General features: G+C 41.7%; 1 protein-coding gene across 2 annotated transcripts in view; it reads right to left on the bottom strand.

The window, feature by feature from the left end:
• CNNM2 (cyclin and CBS domain divalent metal cation transport mediator 2) overlaps positions 1-22,224 on the bottom strand; it is a 119,178-nt gene that overhangs the window by 17,206 nt on the left and 79,748 nt on the right. For both annotated transcript variants that reach the window (XM_066323632.1, XM_066323633.1), the window contains exons 2-4: positions 10,536-10,679; positions 4,561-4,698; positions 2,299-2,468 (exon numbers count right to left, since the gene is read on the bottom strand). In XM_066323632.1, the coding sequence (XP_066179729.1) occupies positions 2,299-2,468; positions 4,561-4,698; positions 10,536-10,679 (452 nt within the window). The remainder of the gene's footprint in view (positions 1-2,298; positions 2,469-4,560; positions 4,699-10,535; positions 10,680-22,224) is intronic.

The following is a 22,224-nucleotide window of genomic DNA, read 5'->3' on the forward strand; positions in this document are numbered from 1 at the left end:
GTCTTCATGATTTCTAGCAGATTTACAGATCCCAACACCAAGATCCTGCTCTTTCCCAGAGTCCTTCATACAAAGACCCTCAGTGCTTCCTAAGCTGTACAAAACTACACTACCATGCAAGTACACCTGTTTCTGTTGTGGGCTCAACCAAATGTAAAACATTATGTCCTACACAGGACTCCAGAACAGAACCCACCTACCCAGCTATCAAACACAGCTGTGAAACACCTCAGTCACTCTGGTATACAAGTAGCCAAAAATAATTGTCTTTTTAGTGGGGCTCGTTTTTCATGTGCATCCATCCTTACTGCACTGAGACTCTCAGCACACCACTGCAGACAGAAGAGATCTCATCCAGCTTTCAGGCTGAACTACACAGAATTTGGAATTTTAGGCAAACAACGTGCAGTGCCTCTCCTCCAGCAAGGTTGGAAAGGGGAGACAGACTGCCCATCCCAGGTGTACTAAGGAGATTGAATATCATCTGAACACAGCTGGGTAAAAATGAGGCCAAAAAAGGTAGAATTTATTTCTAAGTGTTTATTTCATTAAGCCCCATTTAAAATAAATAATCATGCCTTTAAATTTACAGTACTGGACAAGAGAAGAAAAAGGTGATAATGAACTCAACCTGGACAAGCCCTGATATCAAGTTAGTTTATCTGTCCCAGATGAGAAAAACCACAAAATCTGCCTAGCAGGAGGAGAGTGCCCAGCTCACAAATCCACTTTCCTGCTATCACTGCTATTTATATGAAGCAACAGCTTCATATAAACCCCTTTTAAAACCAATTTCAGTCTATGACACAAAAGTAGCTTATTTCTTCATTATAAGTCTTCCAAAAAGTACAGTTTTGTCACCCAGACAAAGACTGGTTACACTCAAGAAGAATATACATTTAATTGTTTAATTGGCATGCATTTACTGTGAAGGCATTCTTGGTCCCCTAGTGAGAGAATAAGTCCAAGTCTATTTAAATAACAAAAGCAGAGTATTTAGTCCCTCTTGATCCTGGCAGAACCAACCTTGTTAGCATTTTTGTAGTATGTATTTACTGCAACAGTCACTTTTCCAAAGCATTATAGACCTGGCATGTTGTGTTTGCTAAATATTTATTGATTGCAAAATAGCTCAGAAAGAACTGATTGTTCTTTTGTATCCCCATGTCCTCCATTTACATCTTCACAGCATTACATCAGAGGATTATCTTGCCTTTGGAATATTTCAGATTGTAACAATTCAGCATGTAAGGAAGAGCAGTTAAAGAGCTACCAGTAGTTCTTCAAACTCTTGGGAAAAAAAAAATAACATCAGAATTATGTTGATTCCACAATTTAATTCCACAGTGCTCTCATAGCTGTTTATCACAGAATGTTTAAACTCGTGTCCTGACCTTTTCTATTTTAAAGGACATGTCAAGATTTCAAGCCCTGTGTTAAAATTTCAACTACAATGCCTGTGCTTTTACAACCAAAACTGATCTTCAGTTGTGCTAGACACAGAAGAACACTTCTGAAAAAATCTCTCTGGAAGGACTATTCCTGTGCTAGATAGAATCTGAATTTTTGTGTAAAGCTTTACCTAAGCCATTCAACCATTCCTGACTGATAACAAAACCTGGGAGATGCCAGCACTGGAAGCAATCCTGTACAGAACACACAGAAAACAGTCCTCCCACACCACCCAGAGCTCCAATCTAAAAGCCATGCAAGTGCAGGAATCTCGGGAGGATAAAAGCTTGGATGGCAGGGTTCCCAGGTCTGCTCTCTGCCAGGCTGTAGCAGGAGGTGACATCAGTTCAGTAGATGGCACAAGGCCCTCACCAAAACTTGTGCTTCTCACTACACTTCAGGTACAGACTTCAAAACTGCACAGCAAAACATCATTTCTCTAAACCATCAACCTCCCCATGCCTCCTCTTGCAAAAGGAAAAGGCACAGCAGATAAAGCTGGCCAAATTCTTATGATGTGGCATTTTTTGCACCCCTATTTTCCAAGTAATGCCAATGGGGATTCCTTTACACTCTGTAGCCTTGGGATAGTGAAAGCATAAGTAACTTGGCAGATGACTGAAAATAGAAAGTGCTTTCCATCCTTCACAACTGGTTTAACTGAGGGTGAAAGCAGCTGAATGAGCTCTTGAAGGTTAGCAAGGTCAAACAGGAGGCAGGAGCACTTCCCAGGAGCCATAGTTCCCCTCCCATGTTTGAAAGAAGACAAACTTCAGCAACTGCAACAGGTGTAGAGGCAGATATATCAGGAGATTTTGCACATATCTACACAATCACATGTCTGACCTGTAAAATGAGAACAAAGTAGTCGACGGGCTTGTTTCGCTGGTAGAGGTAGTGTTCTGGGGCTTTCTTGTTCTTCTCATCGTATTTCAGCTCCTGGATCACGTTGGGATGTTTTAGCAGCCTGAGAAGGATCTTCTCTGACATCTGGGATGGACCAAATGCTTCTACTTCTATAACACAAGATACAACTTGGCATTACACCTCATATGCCTGGCAAGAAGTTAGCAATACTCGTTAATAAGCATTTGCCTATAAAAGACACACAGATGCAGAGAGATCCATTATGGAATTGCAGGTTTCCTGTCTTTTGAGACTGTTAGATTTGTAAAGGGAAGGGAAAAAAACACAGTAACACCCCAGCTTCCATTACTGAAGTATTTTTCAAAACAACCAAAAATCATGTCTTCATCTGAAAGGGAAAAGAAAAAGATGGTCTTGCCCTGTTGAGAGTCCTGAGTCACAGAGTTGTATAAATGAAAGAACTTTACAGTTGGGGCACAGAGAACCTTTGAATTTCTTTTTTCCTTCCCTAAAAGCTATTACAGTCACTGATGTATTGCACTTTAGTAAAATAAAATTAATTAATTACTGCTCGGGACCTAGAAAGTTGCTCTAGAGAGATGCTCTATACAAATCAGACACAACTGGGGCTGCCATGGTTCATATGGAAAGAGTGACTCAAAGTGAGAGAAAGTACAGGTCAGTTCAAACCATGTAGGATTAATGCCTGACACACAGAACACAATCCCTATCCACTTCATCTTCAGTGTTTCCAATGCGAGCTGTTTGAAGCAGAGAAGCTCATCCTTGTGTGGGAGAGGTAAGCCAGGGACGACGAGAATTACACATGCAAACTAATAAGCTTTCCCAATACCTCATTTCAGAACAGGACCATTAACAACCCATCAACTGCCAAAGATACTATTCTCAATTTAGAAGAGAGAAACCAGAACTGTAGCTTTCATCTTTTATAGCAGTGGCTTCACCGACAGACCTGTATTTAAGCTACACAATCCTTTCATCCACAAAACAAGTAGAGAAGCAGCACTGTAAGACTATGTCTGTTCAGCAGGTGCTTATGGAACTCCATCGAGTCTTGTACACTACATGAACAATGCCTTGCTTGCTGTTAAATCCACATCTTCCTGTTGAACTGTTTCCTTTCACCAAGGACATGCTCATTTGCTCATGAGCCGTAGGAGTCCGAGCCTTCTAAGGAATTACTGCCCCTCAGCTGAGATGTGATAACCGATCACGTACGTATTTCTTTCAAGTCACAGAGGCAAAATAAAGCATGAAGACAGACTAGGAGCAGCTAGGTAGGCAGTTACTGCATCTTAGAGGAGGGGAAGTACTAACTTCCAAGTGGAGCTGGCAAACTTCAGACAAAGCAACTTTATAATTTTCCACCCATGAATATATGTTGAACACGGCAGCGAAAGATGACCGTCTGAAAGGCCTGCACGTGGCAAGTCTTTATATGTCAAAGAGAGACAGCACAAGCAATAGGAAGGCATTTTTCCACAAGCTCTCCTGTTTAAAGGCCTCATCTCTGAGGTGAAAAGACTCAGTTTACGACGAAAGGCAATACCAGCTGCAAGAAACCATTCAAGGCCCTGGTCTCTCTGCCAGACTGCCCACTCAAGGGCTAAAACATCAAGGTGTTCTGGGATGGAGACAACTGTCCTCTGAAACCTCTGAAGTCATCAACGGAGGTCACACAAGCCAGACAGAAATCCATTTTAAAGAGTACAGTTCAACCACCTGTGCAGTCTGCATTAAATGTATCAGGAGAGTTTTTCATTTGGAGTCATAAAGTCTCATGGAACAGGTTTAGACCTTCCTGCAAAAAGTCCAGCATCTCTTTCTGGAGAAGGCGCCAGAGTGCAATTACAGCCAGCTGGCCAGTGGTATCGAGTCCTCTTTGGTTTGTTCCCTGAGCTCTTCCTAATGGGGTGTACTTGCTAGTCGTTAATCTGACGGACTCTAGACATGCAGTGCGGCACTTGGCATTCATCCTTACCTTTCAGACCAATTTAAAGTTACTGGTCCACCCCTGGTATATGTCTCAGAGGGTTCATGCCGACACTGAACACAGGAGAGGAGAGAATTTAAAAAGAAAAACACAACAGTGGCATTATTTGTCACCCCACAATCCAGCCTCCCTTCCCGCCTGTACTGTCCCACCCACCTCACCGGCCTTTGCTGACAAACTGCCTCCGAGGCTCTGGCACATCACAGAAGGAGATAACCCGCACTTGCCTGTTGCCAGGAACCGATGCATTGCCAGGAGGAGCTGCGGTGATATTTTAACCTTCATCTCGCTGTCTGTCTGCTTGAAGGCAGAGAAGTCCTGCTTCCTGTCCCGATGAGCTACTTTCTTTTTCGTCTTGTTATCAGCTGGGGAAGGGAGGGTGGGAGAAGAAAGGAAGGAAGCGATTTCTGTTAGAACGGGGTCCAACATGAACCACGCTGGTTGGAGTCAGCCAGGGTGGCCACGCAGAGCACGAGGTGCAGGCAGACCCCTCTGCAAAGCCCAACCCGTAGACAAGCAGGAGTTGTGCAGCCATGGACCCCTGTTCTGCACAGCCAGGCACCCCAGCCTCTGTCACATCTCTGTCACCTTGGTCAGGGGAAAGTCTCCGCTTGCAAACACCTGATTGCAGAGCAGCTCTGCACGTTAAGCTTCAGGTGGGGAGAAGTCTTGCTCAGTACTACTAAACATCAAAAGGTGTTGCTTTACAAGCACAGCTATGACAGCTGCTTTTTACATATACATTCCTTAGAAAATTCCCAGCACGTACACAGAGGAAATAGACAATAACCTATTTCTTTTGCTGTACCATTGGCCTCAGTGACTCTGCACAGTAGTGGCAAAATCTGCATGCCTTTGGCTGAAGTATTCCCAATGTCTGGTATATGCAGTTTCTTTTATCCTGTCCAAACTTTGGCAAAAGCTGACAAGGTGTACAGACTGGAGGTGGGAATCTCTGGCCACTTTCAGAATAAAGTACAGAATAGCTTCAGAAATTCAGATATGGGTATTTGCCTGCTAGTGATCCTGGACTTGTGTCCTTTATTCAGCTAAAGACTTGCCCCTTGTTCATCTGCATCTTACAAAATGCTCTGTGGTGAGGAATCTCCATTTTTGAAAGACAACGTGAAAGAGACACAAACAACCCAGGAATTACCACCCACCCCCTGAGCTGATGCCACAAAATGTTTAGGAAACCAGGTAAGTGTACAGCTACGGGTGTGTTGGGGTGTGGTATATATACATCAGTTCCAGGGAGAAGAGGTCTCTGCTCAGAAGGCAGGGTACTGCTCCTCTCTGGTGATACCATGTGTAGGGTGGCAGTGGCTATAAGCAGCAGAATGCTGTCAGACAGCTCTGGGCTCCACAGAGTGCAGGAAACACAAGTGTTGAAGCACTTTCTGTGAGACCCTCAGAGATGAGACACAGCTCAGTTTCTAGGGCCTTTGAGGGGGAAGATCCTAAGGATACTGCAGCTACTTGTCTATCAGCCCCTTAGTCAACTGGTGCAAAATGACTGGACTTCTGAGGGACCACAGGCAGCTCAGGCACATCGATTCATGGTACAGGATTTGTGCAGGCACACAAAGAGGTGTAGGTGAAGCTGACACTGAAACTGCACATAATCCCAGGTGCTTTGTCAGATTTTAAGTTATACATGCAAAGATTAAAGTGATGCACTGGAAGCCACTGAGATCTGGAGCCCTTTACAAGTCCAAATACATGCTACAGACTAGAGCTCTGTAGACATAGGGCTCAGAGTGGCTGAGTCTGAGGCTTGGAAATGCATAATATTGGTAATTAACAGGTTTCTACGTTTTTCCAAGTCACCTAGTCTTTTAGATCCTCAGCTTCCCTGGAACATGCCTCCACAACAGGACTATCACAGACTCAACAGCATTACTGTACTGACAAATTTACCTATTTGAGACATCTTGAGCATATTCTGTGAGCAGTGCAAACCAGAAAGTTTGAGATACTTGTTCCCAGGCACATGGAGAAGAACAATGATGACCCATGCCCCTTTTCTTCTTTGAAAGCAGAAGCCTCCTACCCTAGTAGTACTTTACCCAAGACTTTGACTACATCAGGGACTGCAGTTTCTCTTCCAAAAGGAGGAATAGAAACCACTGACGGGAGTGGCTACAGACTAAAAACAATCCCTGCCTTAGGAATATAGTTTGAGAAAGACCTTATCTGTACTTGCAGTTAAAGGAAAGAAGCATACCAAAGCAATGGAAAATTAATAGGAAAAAAGTCGCCTAGAAGCTCTCACTAGGTCCTACCTCTTCTAAGAGATAAGAAGAATAGAAACTGCTTTTTCTGAAAAGCTCAGAGAATGTTGTTTTTAAAGCACTGTATCTGAGGTGTTTTCTCATAAGGAGCTCCATCATTGCTCTCTTCAGTGAGGCAAAAATCACAAGTACAAATATGGGCCCCGGGACAGGGAAACATCTCTGTGCTTCTTTGAAAGAGCTGTAACACTGCAGGCTTCAACTGCACTACTGGTATCTGAAAACAAGACCAGCCTCACACAACGGGAAGATGCCTTAAATCTTTCTGTCCATAAAGGTCATCAAGGTAAGAGACCCTGGCTCTAACTCAAATGATGGGCAATTTCAACTCCTCCTATTTTTTTCCTTGGCAGATTATCCAAAAATCTTCCCTCAAGAAAAATGTTACATGGTTATAACAGAGTCACATGGCTTAAAGCCATTATCTGGCTTATTTTTGCAAGGGATGGTCTTAAATTTTTCTTTGCTAACCAAACAACTTTTGAGGTTCTTTTAAGACATAAGAACCAAGGACTGGATTGTGACCAATGTAATTAAATCTGAACCAGGTATTTCCTGCCTGTCCTTTCTGCAGTAAGTGAGATGAAGATCGGGGCACTGAAGTTACCTTGGCTCTGCTTACAGAGTGCTGAGATGCTGTTTGGTTTTGCAACATGAACAATGAAATGCATAAGGGATACTCTCACTAGTTTCTGGTGAGATATCAACAAATATTGCAAACATCTTTGGTAGGTTCTGGGAATATTTAGGCTTCTCATTCAAATCACTGACAACAAGCCTGACTTTGAACTCAGGGCTGAGGTAGAGAACTCCAGAGGATGAGTGGTCAAAACAAAATTAAGGTTGTGGTATCTCTTGTAATAACCCTAAACTTTGCCTGATGCACAACATGATGAATTATTGCATTAACTTCCTTGAAGGTGCTTGCTTGGACTGGAAACAGCTACAGAGCAGCCAGTTCAAACCTCAGATAACACATTCAGTTGGAAAGGCAGGCAGATTGAGGGCACTGCAAATGCACCCAGGCAATTGCTGGGGAAAGTCCTTGCTCTCCTCCTGTGCTTTTTGTCTTTATGACAGAGGAGACACCTGCAGTGAGCTCCAGACAAGATAAAGAGATAATGAAACTCATCTTCAAGCTGAGAGAGCTAAATAAGACAGGCCACCAGTCAAACTTGGACCAGAAGAATGAACAAGCAGTCTGTGCAGTCTAACACAGAACACACAGTTTTCTCTTTTGGGCCTCTGAGAAAGTTAAGAAATGCTCTCCCACCACGGCTAGAGCCAAGGCAGCACAGGACAGATTCATGTACTGTACCAACCATGAAAAAATGCTACAGCTTTCCAGTACTAAGAGCCAAACACACTGGCAGCTCTTCATCATGACATGGACAGAAATGTGTCATGATAGAAACATCATCTCTCCACCCCTTCAGCATCCCCAATACAAAGTTTCATCCTCAGAAGAACTCAGTCGACCCAGATGCTGATGGGTCAGACAGATCTAATAATTTTTCTTGCTCCCATCTTCTCCTTGCTCCCAAAATGTCTGCAAGCCACAGAGAACAGAGCCATATGAAGACATACCACATATTTATTCAGCACCCTTCAGAAATTCAGCTGCAGAGTTCAGCAGTAAGAGAAGCTTTCAGCAAAAAACTGTAAATATACTATTCCTTCCACCTTAACACAGTTCAAATGTTTTTTCATGGAAACAACAGAAAGGCACAGCTCCAACACCAAGGTCAGCCATTTCATCGAATTTCAAGTTTCCATCAAAGCAAAACAAAACATTTTTAAAACTTCAGAACAAAGCATAACAATGCTGCCAGAATTTTTCAAAAGCTCTTTTTGAAAGTAAACACCTAGTACAGAGCAAATCAGTCCAAGGGTTTCAAGCTGACTTGTTCTGAGCTGAGCAAGCCAAACTGCTACAATAATGAACAGAATCAGAGGTGGGGTTACTAACAGTGACACTGTGATATCAACACCAAAAATAACCTGCCTTAACATATCATGGAGAATAAAGTACCTTCAGTAAACCCATGTTCTCATACAAGTTCTCATCACCAAACCAAATGGAAGTTGGCTGCTCAGGTCCAAACCCTCTCACATTTCCTGTGATCCTCACAGCTTTCTGCCCTCTCCCTTACTGCTGCAGTATCCTTCAGTCTAAACAGTGGAATTATCTCCAGTGCTTCATAAAGAAATTAGAAGTTCTTTACGGTACTTAGCAGGAGTCACCCCCTAAAATTTCCTGCATCTTCCAGGAGGCCTAGGAAGTTTCCTTCCTGGTCTGAACAAGGAATTTTCAATAATAAAAAGTAATCCCAGGAAGGAGAGTTTCAAGTGAACTCAATGTTCACCAGCTCTATTTTGTTAATATAGGAAGCCTACAATATAGTAAAATTAAAATTAAATTCTCATTTCCTTGCTCTCTAACATCCTATTAATGGACAAAGTTGTTTGGGGTTTTTTTTGTCCTAAAGAACAAAACAGTATGATCTGTGTGTTTTCTCTTAACAAACAAGGCTGTAGGGGGGTGAGGGGAGGCAGACTGAAAGCATATGCAGTGTCTTCCCTCATAGATGCATGAAAATATGTCAAAGGTAGATAAAGACAGTATCTTTTTGAGTACAAAAGGGTTTGAATTCAGCCTGCAAAAGCATTATGTTGTAACTGATTAGCCCAACAATTCATTTGTGAAGGTATAAAAAGAAATCAATACTAACTAGACTTCTGTGATTTACATAGTAATTAGACTGTTCAGCACACGGTGAAACACAACTGTGATTTACATAAGCATTGGGTACATAAATACCGATAAAATACTGACTAGGTTCAGAAAGCATTTCAGACAAAAAAACAAGTAAGTCTATCCCACAGTATAAAGTGCTCACTGAGCATTTGGCTTGGAGGAAGGATAGAAGATGCTTGGGTTGGCCTGAAAAATGCTGCAGAAACATTCCGATCCCTTCCGTGAGGAAACAGAAAGAAAGCAAAGGAAAGCTGAACAGTGTTAAAGACATTTTAAATTATTATTTCTACTATAATAGAATCTGGAGACATCCTTGTGCTGCACGCAAACACATAGTGAAAAATAGCATCTGCCAGCAAGTGATCAAACCACAGATAAGACAGATGAAGAATGACTGAAAGGAAGTCCTGTATGCACAGGCCAGATTGTGCAGATGGGGGGAGAAGCAGATACTTTAGGTAACTGGCCAAGCTTTAATCAGGGAAAGAAAAGGGTCCAGATCTCTCAAGTCTCAGGCAATGGGTGACCTGCAGCATCATGTCCCTCAATAGACATTAACACAAAGAAGAAAGGAGCTGTGCTGAGTGATAAAAAAAGAAGGTATTTAGGACAGGCTGGTTATCAGCCCTGAGGAAGACTTTCTATTCTCAGTATTTTTCAATGAGTGACAGATATTCTAAAGAGACTCCATTCCTCTTCCTTGAGGCATATTTGCCTGCCTCTTGCTGAAGTATGGTAGTACATGGACTACAGGCCCTGGAGGCAGGGGGACAATAGGGGAAAATGTGGGAGAGAGATCACGAGCACTGTAACAGAAAGGTTTAAGCCTCAGTGGTGAAGAGCTGGCAAGAGAGAACAGATTGTTGCAGATGTAAACCTTCCTGGTAAAAGGATCAAATAAAGAAACTTGTCCTGCTTCTGAATTAACACAGCCTAAAGGAGTGAGGTTCCCATGCTGCAAAAACAAAAATTACTTTGACCATCTGAGGAATCTGCAGGTCATTTTGTTAAAGAAACTTCCTCAGCAATTTGACTATCGAGATTTTAAATCAGTAACATAACATCTCTCAAAACACAGCTATAAATACAATTGCTGCTGGATGGAGTCTTTCTTCTCATCTATAAACAAACTGCAAGTATTTCTACTCACTGTATAGATCTGTTTCATCCAGAATTTCAGACTTGATGATCTCTTCAATCACATCTTCTAAAGTGACAATTCCCAGGACTTCATAAAAAGGGTCCCCTTCTCCTTCATTGTTTACTCTTTGCACTATAGCCAGGTGCGACTTGCCTGCAAGAAGACAAATCAGCAATTTAGACATTTTAGAAATTTCTGAATGATCAGAAATTATAGCAGAAGTAGAGACATGCAGGTATAAATAAAAAGACAAAAAGGTTGGTGTCAGGTTTTATGAAAAAGGGACAAATCTTAACATGCTTAAAATCATCATCTGATTTCTGTCTGAGATACACATTCCTGCATCACATAAATCCACCTTACGCCCTAAAAGAGAGCTAAAGAGATCAGTGTTCTTGTTCTAATGTCTTTCCCAGCAAAACTCGCCCTGGCATTGAATTCATCATATTATCTTGTTGTGCTTCTTGTCTCATGCACTGGCAGAGAAAGGCCAGGCTGGAGCCCTCCTTTGTAGTGAGATCCCATGTATGTTCTCCTCAAGTCTGGAAAAAACAGCAACAATGACCAAACCACAGAAGCACAGGACAGAGCCAGGGAGAAGTCAGCCCCATCCATCAGCTCCTCTTTTTCCCCTCCCTTCCTCAAAAAGCAATTTATTTATATATTCTCCATATGGGGTGATGACCCCTTATTTAGGAATTAATTAATTAAAATACTCAAAGCAACTGTCTGATCAACAAGGAGAAAAGCAAAGAAGTGATTTAGCAGTAGTTCCAAAGATTCCTGAGCTGTGCATCATTCAGAGTGAATACCTAAAGTCCTTTCTGCCATAGGAATAATGACGGTAAGAATATTATCATCACGACCCTTCAAACTAGCCTAGGTATCTTTGGTTGCCAGTTTCTCCAGCTGCCATTGAAAACCAGTCCTTTGTAAAGCTGCATAAATAATAGCATTCATTCAAAGGGTCCACCAAATGTAAGTGGCCTTTTGAAATACACAGACATCAACATGCTTTCTGAAATATCAGGAGGTAAGAAAGTGTCTCACATTCTTCTTTGCTGGTCTCAAAAATTATACTTATCCCCAACCACGGAATACAACCAAAATAGTTCAGCTTTGCTTAGACCCCTTTATAGGCAATAATGTCAGCCTGTTTTAAGATTCAGATTATTAGACTAACAAGCATTTAAACTATTCCAACCCAGACTTACTCATGCTTAAAGAATGAAAATATTCCGAACAAATTAGACCAGGGAGGAAAACTTATCAACTACTGATATAAACATTGCATCAGGTCAAGTCAATTCACTTTGGTAAGTTTTTCACATCTGCTTTCCCAGGGACTCAACATAAGCAGTTAAAAACAAATTCTTGGTGAATGCTGTCTGTCGAAAGTTAAATTCTTTTGCTATTCCCAGCTTGTGATCATTTAAAAGGAATTTTCCAAAGCAGGGTCTAATATTAGACTCAAAATGAAGTTTCCATTCCACTTAGGCGATATTCTCACCAAAGTAACTACTGCATAATCTGATTGTCTTGGAGCTACTCGTTTAGATGCAGATGGACATACTTTAAATACCAACTACCCAGCACTGCTGAGTCTTATCTTGAGGAGACCTTATTCTACAGCGAATTAATAGAAAGATGATTTGTGATTTTTAAAGTATCAACATTCATATTGTACTGAGAGTCTTTCACTGTGCCAGGTTTTACGGGTTTTATTTCTCTGCATTCCTTGCAAGACTTCCAGTTCTTTCTACAGCTCAATGAACAGCATTTAAGTGACTACATAAAAACGTGGAAGATTTAAGCACTATTATTACTGCAATTCCCCTGTCATATATTACTCAAATTATATCCTTTCAACATAGGAATGTTAAACAAGAACTGCAGCACCAAAACAAAACAAAACCCAAAAAAACCAAAACAAAACGAAAAAAAAAAAACCACCCAACAACAAAAAACCACCCAACACCAAAACAAACTAGATGGACAAAACTCCCAGTGCCTGCTCAGACACTAGTATATTTGCTTTCAAGTCAAAAGACAGGGCTCCTTCAAGAACCATTTCCATCACAGTCCACAGCAGCTCATTAGCACATGCTTATTCAGGTGCTAATTCCTCAGGATATCTGTTCTCACATATTAGTAAGTGGTAAGATCTGTTCAAGTGGGTTAAATTAAAAAAAAAAAAAACAAAACACAAAACAAAAAAACGAAACAAACCAGCCAAACAAAAACGCCAAAAGACAATGCTATCAACTTGTGTTTCAGCTTTGATCAAAATCATTGAATTCCAGCCTTTTCCTCCACTTCTGCACTATGATAATGCTGAACTAGGTGATGAAATCTGAAATTTTGAAAAGAACAGTCTTTCTAACAATGGAGTCCTGAACACATATACAAGCAACGTCAGAGATTTAGGAAAATGAGATTGGGGAAGGATATGAGGAGCTGGAATAAAATGGGAAGTTGTGCACAAGGTTCATCCACAAAACAGGTTGCATGCCCTTCCCACCAGAGTGGTCCCCACTAAGAATTCAGCACCACTAAAATATGTTATGGTCTCCCCATTTCAGCAGCTCCAGGACTCTGATCCAAGCAACAGCACCTAATGTGAGATGAGTGACCAAAATCTGTACCAGCTGCTGCTCTCTTAAGCAAAGTGAGCTGGTAAGACAGGAGTTATGGAGAGGTACCAGGCATTTTGCACTTTCTACAACGAAAAAGAGGGCTAGAAACACTTTTTTTCTGGCTCTGCCATAAATAAAAAAACCTTAAAATCAGAGATTATCACCTATAGTATCAAAACTACTGAAACTTGTCATCATCGCTGGATTTTGGTGGGTGGCATCAATATTCAGTTCTACCCTCATTCTAAAATAAACTACGTGTTACAGACAATTTATCTGTTGAGAAGAGATGAATTATTCACACACACAATGAAACTAACCTTTGTTCCCTCCTGACTGTCAAGTTTTCCTGTTCCAGACTTTCATCAACCCAACACCTTGCTAGGGTCAGATGAATTTAAGCCAATGTAATAAACTGCCCCTAAAAGGCTGCCTTTTGTTCCCAAGTTTTCTCCTTCCTTTCTACTGGCTCCAATGCTCATGAAATTATTTGATGAGACAGACCTAATCCGAAAATTACATTTCTTGTGTCCTTGCAAGATAATTTTGACCCAGATCCAATAATTTGTAAGAAATCACCAGACAGTGGAACACACATCAGAGGTGGTGACGGAGATGTTAAGAAGATGCATTCCCAGACTGGCTGCCCTCTCACCACAGAAGACTGCAAAATACTCTGCACTTATGGAAGTAATCAAGACATAAAAGGCTAAAGGAAAAGCTAGGAGTGCAAAGACCTCTTTATATATAGTGAAAAAGCACAACACAGCATGTGCTCAACTGTAAAAGTGGCCCGTAAGTAAAATAAAGACTCCTCTGAGTATTTGAAACAGAAATTGGCTAAGCTTTATTCAAAGACTTTATGAGGTCACTGGCAATTGTCATACTATCTTATTCAACTGAAAAAGAGCGGTTTCAGCTTGTATTTTCAACTGCTAAAGACATACAGTACATATCCAGTAAGGAGTTGAATAAAGTAAACATCCAGCAGGTAAAAAAACCTGGACTGCATATAATATTCCCAGGGCTTTGAGAGCAGAACACAAATTAAACAGAGAGAACAGGTGTGTATGGGAAGTTCTGCACTTCACTGATTTTCTGGCCACAGTCTCCAACTACACTTCATAGATGACATTAATGCTATTAATCCCTTGTTGTAAGTGTTGATACAATGAGATTCAGTAAATGGGCAGCTCTGCAAATCAGCCAGGTCTGACAGTAAAGGCAGAAATGTGATATGTGACCCACAACTCCTCTGTGGGCACAGGCAGGCAGCATTTGCTTTTTGCCTCAGCTTCTCCTCTGCACAGTGACACCACCAAGGGCTGATACCTGTACACAGCCTGAGGCACCAGTTGTGACCAATGTTAACCTCTCAGTTACATTCACAGGCAACTAAAGCACCAAGCAGTTTTGGTAAACATAAATCCAGTCTCATCCCATTGCTTAAAGCCCTGCTGCTCAGCTGAGATTTTGCTCTGTAGAACTTCTGATTAATTTATTAAGCTAATTAAGAAACATGAAGATGCTTAGTTAAATCCGCATGAGTAAGTGAACCTAGAATGAGCTCCTGGGAGTCCATGTGATTTACTGACCACACAGAACATAACTAGAAGAAAGAAATGCCTGAAATACTCATTCTTTTACTGTACCATGACAATTTCTTGAAAAATATGTCATGAGGGAAAATTCTCTCTTTGATCCTGAGGCATTTGTACGTCTAGAGCAAGGACCTCAAGATTACCGTCATGCAGTTCACAAACCAGAGATGAAAACATGTCTCCAAGATCTGCTCTGGTCAGTCACAGGATCCTGAATCCGTGAAGAGTTTTGCCATTGGGATGGAGCAGTACCCACCCCACTCTCACATGTCACTTCCCCACAGACACACAGGCAGAAGAAATGGGATGACAGACACATTATGGAGTTCAATAAATGCAAATGCAAAGTCGTAAATCAAAATAATCCCATGTGCTGGCACTGGGGATTGCCTGACTGGGTGAACACACTCCAGGAGTCGGCAGCGTGTCCCTGCAGCAATGAAAAGGAACTGTGTGCTGATGTCAGCACATGTGCAGATGGCAGGTCAAGGGAACAGATTATTCCTCTATATTTGACCTCTGTGAAACCACACCTGCAGCACTGGCATTCAGTTTGGGGTTCTCCAGTACATGACATGAAGGAACTGAAACAGTTTTGCTGGATGGATCCTAAGATAGGCTGGGGCTGGAGCCCATGACATAAAAGGAAGAGCATTGGTTGAGTCTCACAAAGAAAAGGCTAAAAAAGAAAGGCCTTAGAAGTCTTTCTGCACCTCACAGTATGCTACAGAGAACACAAAACTAGAGTCCTTTGAGCTAGATACTGATGGGACAAGAGGCAATAAACACAAATTTCAAACATGGAGACTCTCTTTAAATATGAAAACTTGTTCCTCACAAGGGTGGTCAAACACTGGAACAGGGGCCCAGAGGGGCAGTGAAATCTCCAGCTCTGGAGGTATTCAAAACTCAGTGACCTGAGCCAACTTCAAAGGTGGCCCATTCCAAAGAGGGGGTTGGACCAGATGACCTCCAGAAGTCCCTTCCTAAATTATTCAGTGATTTTAAGAGACTTTGAAGAGAGGTCTGGCTGAAATCCCAGGCCACACTCCATTGCTGAATTTTCATCCCTGAATTTCAAAAAAAATTGCAAAGCTTTCAGTACATAAGGATATATAAAGACAGCAAGTTTTACTGATCTGGAATGCCACAATCTGGCCTTGTATATGACCAAATGTAGTAACACAGTGATACTACTAACCAGACTATGCTGCAGGAAATTACCATACTGCAGCCAGGGCTTTAGAGCAAACACAGGTTCCCAGGAATGAGTGATCCAACAGCAAAGGCGTAACTTAGGGGCTCTGAGCAGTGAGCCACAACCTGCAGTGATGTGTCTAAACTTACACTATGAGAAAGAAACTTGAAATGCCTCTATTCCTGCTGAAGGAGGTTTATGAACTCAGTAATTGGGAAGATTTGTAGGTGTTATTTCCCCCCTGCAAGCAGCAGATCTCACTAAAGGCCCCTGGTTTCTTTGAAAAAAAGGGGGAGAAAAAGGGAAACAAAAGGAAAAATCAGTGTTAAATCAAAGCTGTAGTAGACATTCATAAAACAGAAGATTCTTGTTAAGTCAGTTTGTGGTAAAACAAAAATCAGGCTTGTCCATTTTTGCTAAAACCAGTAATCTGAGTCTATTTGCTGTTGGTTAGTACCCTGGAACATTAAGCCATAGCCTGTTTAATATGCCTTCAGTGACATGGAGAAAAATCCCATGCAGTGTTTAGCTGCCCTTGAATTTGCTAACTAACAATCTGTGCTTCTGAAAATCTCCCTGTTTAATCTTACGGGACTGTTTTTGTTTTGACTGATTTGTCCAAAGGTAAACACTGGTCTGTCAGTGAGATTCACAGGTTCAACAACACATTATTCAAAACAATCAATCTTAAAATGTGTTGTATAATTTATCCATTAAAAATAACTCTCTGGAGTAGCCCTGGCTTGCAAGCAATTATACCAAAGTAAAAAAAAGTGTTTTGCTAAATTTTTTCTCTGCACAACAGTTCAAGGACATTAAATCTCCCTTCTATTAGCAGAAATTTACATTCATGCTGTTTGCTTTTTCACTTTGATTATTTTCAATGGGGCAATCAGACTGCTACTTTCTCCAAACACACACACACACAAACTGGTGCACACTGTCTTTGGGTTTGTAACACAACACCATTCACAAAAACAAGAGAAACCCAAAACTTTTGCAAAAACATAATCTAGATTTAGACTAGGCATTTTAGATCCTGTTCTTTTCAGCAGCAAAACATGTAATTTTTAATATTTACTTGGGAAGGGAACCTGATAACTAACATTCATTTAATATGGCCACATGAAAATCATCCAGACCCTCAAAGGAAATGAGTGAAAGTATCAGCACAACCATTGGGAATACGGTGATTCTCCTTTAAACCAGAGAGCTCAGTCTCGTACAAACATTAACTAGAAACCACAGCAGCCTTCACAGGAAAATAAAAAAGTAGCACTTTAAATAGACTCTTTGTGTTAAAGTCCATTTAGTGGGAGGACACCAAAAAAAGCAAAAATCAGGGAGAGTTTCAGAATGACTTCCTGACAGTGAATTGTATTTGTAAGGAATACTTTCCCAAGGGAAACAACAGAAGCTCAGTTACTTGCAGCTTTGAAAACTTGACTGGACAAAGCTCCTAGAAAGGACTCAAAAATTCTCCAGTGCCCTGTGGCAGATGGAAGAGAAGGGATGAGCTAACATTTTCCATCTACACCAGCCTATCAGTCAGTGTAGGTGCTCCAACTCAACGGCTGCTGCCTTCCCTTCAATCCCTTCTGGTAGGACCTTGGTGAGACACACACTGACAAACTTAATTTGCTTTGCTGCTGCTTCTAAACGTGACAGCACAGCTCTAGAAAGCTGCAGCTTTTCCCTGCAGCTGAACTGAACTTGGCAACCAACTCGGATCAGAAGCTGGGAAGTCTCCATAGGTACATGAATAAAAGAAATTACTGGGAACCAGTAATAATTTGAGTGTAAGTAAAAAAGATGATTTCAATTCAGAGCTCTGCTGTAAGAGCAGAAATCTTAGGCAAGAATCAGATGTGAGAGTATTTAGGGAAAACTATTACAAGGTGTAGGCAGGCAACACAAATGAAATTGAAAAGTGGAGAGAAAAAATTTCAGAAACTCCTTGAACATTACTAATGACTCCCTTGCCATGAACAGCATGACAGTGCCTCCCAGTCAGGCAGTGCTTTTGCAGCAGGGAATTTGTGCTGAATATGGCTGGGGTTAACAAAACCCAGGGTCCACAAGGGTGTAAAATGCACACCACTAGCTGGGCTCTGGGCTGGCCAGACCTGTGAGTTCAGCCCAGTAAATGAACAAACACAAGCCGCTTCCCACAACTGGAAGCACTTTTCTGTCTTAGAGAAGTAACTGGATCTGAAGTAGGAGGGAGACAAGGAAAACCTAACACTTGAGAAAGCAACTTCTCCCAAAACCAAAGCATCTTTGGACACCTGTCTGAGGCTCTAACCTGAATACAAGGTTGTGACACCAGGACACTGGTGGCTTGAGATGAGAAATAGGGTGGAAGTTTAAAAACAAGATCAAGGAACCACTTCAGAAGTGCAGCAAACTAAAGCTGAGAGAAAAGGTGGCGACAAGAAGAGAAAATACTGAATCTGGAGAGAGGCCTAGGACTATTTGGACTGACACAGAATAAAAAAATTCAGATAAAATTTAAGGCAAGCAAACAGAATGTTGAAGTCATTCCTGGTCATGGTTCAAGTCTTCCACAGTGGATTCAAAAGATACTGAAGAGTGACTTATGTGATTTCCCCTGTGCCCTCACTTCCCAAGGCAAGTAATGACCTTTTGGAAAGAAGTGTAAGAAATGCATCTCCTTACTGACTTGCACCTCCACAGCGTGATCAACAAGGAATTTTTTTTAGTGTTCAAGCACCCTAAAAAGAAGCCATACTAATTTTATTACTTCCCTGTTTGCTCAAGATTGTCCCACTGATTTCAGCATTCCTTCAGGGATGAAGAGCAGGCACCGGCCGGCAGAAGTGCCGCCAGCAGAGGGAGCGCAAAACCTTGGGTTTGCTGAGCTCCACGCTCCAAGTCCTCCCCAGACCTCGGTCCAGCAGATGGAGAGAAGAGGTCCTGCATTCTGGCACCGGTGGGGCCTGGCTGCTGGCTGGATGCTGAATCCTTTCAGAGATGTGTCCTTCAGCCTGGGACCCACAGCAATGACCCCTGTCTGCCCTGGTCTGTTCAGAGTCTCCTCCTGCAGCTTTGCATTGCTGCTATGACTTGTCCCATCCCAACTTCCTCCGCCTTCTCTGCCCTACGAGGGGACAATTTCTTGAACCTTTTAGAAGGGCTCAGGAGAGAAACTGTCACCTCCCTCGTCTCCTCCAGTCCAGCAGGCTGCTACCACAAATCAAGAGTTAATCCACTAAATGAAAACAAGAACATCAAGAGATGCATGTTTATGAGCAACAAAAATAGCAATCCAAAACAACAATGAACTCAGATGACTTTGATGTTCAGGTAACCAAAACACAACACCAACAGAAACAACAGCCTTGTTCTGTATCACTGCAGCCAAAAATCCTACTGATCTAATCCGTCCTCTAATCCTGCCTCCCTCAATTCCTAGAACAGACTGGGTTTAATTCACGGAGCTTCTAGATTTTGGCATCTACACCATGGGATTTTAAATTTGACAAAGGTAAAGTACTAGAAGGCACAACAGAAACATGTTTGGACATTAGGGGAAGGTTAGCTGAGGCCAGCATGCTTACATAAGAACCTAAACCTTTGCTTTGCTGACAGCAAAGAGCAAGAGCTGAAAAGGAAGAGCAGCATCTTGGGCCTGTGGGTCATGAAAGGAATTTGGGGCTGGATATACTCTCTTTTTTTTGTTATCATCATCAGCTCCTATAGTTTACTTTAAGTTCACTATTTAGGATATAAATTAAAAAAGGGTTCTTGTGTTACCAGCATCTTAATTCATTAATATTCTATTTTAATGACTTGTTTTACTCCAGGCCATTTATATCACATGCAGTTTGCAATTCCAGCAGCTCCAAACCCAGCCTGGTCGATGGCGCCATCAGATTTTTCAAGCTCAGTGCAAGGCTTTCAAATTTATAATGCGGCAGAAGCCAGGGGAAGATTAACAAAAAGCTAACCTGTTAACTTTCTAAATTGGTGACACCACCTTCATCCAGCAGGGTCTGTACAAGCCCAAGAGCACTTAGACTGCATGCAGTGCCACAGCGCCTGAAGCTGTGGGATAAACACACCCCTAAAACCAGTGCTAGTGACCTTGACTTTGCACGAGCGCAGGATCGGGGCCACGTGAGCTCTGACACTGCACATTTGTTTCTCTGGAGTGCAACACAGGCACAGGGATTCACACACTGCCATTACAGAGCACTGTGCAGCACAGCACCAAGGACACTGCAGCAGTCTGCAGGCACAAGGAACACAGCCACCTTCTCCCACTGACTTCTAGTTTGGGTCAGGTCCCATTGGGCGTAGTGCTGCAGGAAGAGCTGCCACAAAACTGTGCTTCACACTGACAGCAAATTCAAGGGGAAGGGGGAATATCTCTGGCTGCAAAGTGACTCTTTTGAAAAGTAAAGGTATGGGCACACCTAAATGCAGAGAAGTGCCAAGATACACCCAAAGTTACAGAACCGAGAACTTCACAGGAGCAACCGATTTAAACTTTCATAGGTCACGTTTTCACTTTGCTTTGGTGCAATTTTAGCTCCTGATCACAGCTGGATGTGTGTTCTCTTCATCGAGAACATGTACACAACTGTTATGGACATTGGGAGGGGGAGTAATGTAAACCACCCAAAAAACCCAAAAACATACTACAATTGTCCGACACCAAAGCAGAAGGACAGAAGAGCACCTGTGATTTCAGAACTGGGCATCCCAGATATCTAAATGTCTGCAAACTGCAGGTTTTTTGCAAAATAATAATACAAAGCGAAGGGGGAAACCCCTAATTTTGCATTTTGCTAAGGATTTAAGTAGACCTTGTGTTACTTTTAAAGCCCATCACACAAAGAAGCTGAAAGAATTGGTTCAAATGCTAACTCATCACCCCAGGAAAATGAAAGATTACAGAAAACTGCCTTGTTTGAAAGAATGACAATTCTGATGGTAGATTTGAATGCATTCTTACTCTTTTCCACGAACAAATGTAAATTGCCTGGCTTTGTTCTTAGGAGCTATCAATTACACATAAATGTAAGATTTGCAAGTGAATTAGTAATACAACATCTTTTCAACCACACAAGGCAAGATTAATTTTCTAAAAAATGGCACTACTGGGTCATATTTTAGAAATGGGAACTTCAAAGACCAATCTCCGTGGCAATTAAGCTGTTAATATCATTAATTACTGACTGATACAAAAACTTCTTGAAGTTTCCTTTTGTGAACAACCATCTAATTAGTGGTTTTTTGGGCTACCCTGCATAGCCCTCTGGTAGGCTGAGTTCCTTCACTGCTCTGAAGGAGGAAGGAAACCTCTCAGATAAGACAGCAAAGCCCTGCTCCGTCAGCAACGGCCACTGGAAGAACTGGAGATAAAGACAAGTGAGAGCCTTTCCCCTAAGCAAAAAGACACTGGAGATAAATGAAGAGGAGAAAAAGGAGTCTTGAGAGATTGAATTTGTGAACTTGGTGCTTGCTCTTTTTGCTGTGATGAAGAGTCCCTTTGCTCCTGAAGACTAAATCAAGATTGTTTCAACAGTTTTCCAACTGCTGGGTATTGATGACAGGGGATGACATGTGACTTACACCTACATTACAATATTATTCAAATTCTCTTTGTCAAATATTTACATGAAGTGAAGAGCTGTAATACTTTAGTGACATAACAGGAATTCTGTAAGAATAGTATTTCTTTCATGATGCTTAGCTCAGAGAAGATGTAGCAGAGACAGTCCTGTTTTCTTTATTACTCTGCAGAAGTCTTTATCATTACTTAAGCCCCATCCAAAACTAATCTGAGTGTATTTGCTCACAAATAACCTGAATACCAGCTCTAATGTCCCTGACTTCTGAGACTGTTTATTTTGACAATTTCACTCCAGAACAAGCTTTGTGGCATAACGTCTCAAAGGGAATGAATGGGGTTATTGATCTAAGCAGAACACTTTTTCATTTAATCTCCTCTGGCAAGGGACAGATCTCTACTGTCTCTTTAAGACTGTTCACCTTTGTTTTTAAATGTGTGTGTTAGAGCATCTCTCTGATTTTGCCTAAGCCTAATACTTAGACAGAGCTGTCTAAGTTCTTACACTCTTATACGAACACCATGTAATAGCACTTCATCCAGGTATCTCAGGACAGCAAGGGCTCACAAGTGTCTGTGTGAATCATTTGGTACACACAGCTTTGGTCCATTCATACGATGTACTCAACAACTCCTGCAACACTAACAAGAGTTACAGTGAAGA

This window comes from Sylvia atricapilla, chromosome 8, assembly GCF_009819655.1.
Source record: "Sylvia atricapilla isolate bSylAtr1 chromosome 8, bSylAtr1.pri, whole genome shotgun sequence".
NCBI classification, from domain to species: Eukaryota; Metazoa; Chordata; class Aves; order Passeriformes; family Sylviidae; genus Sylvia; species Sylvia atricapilla.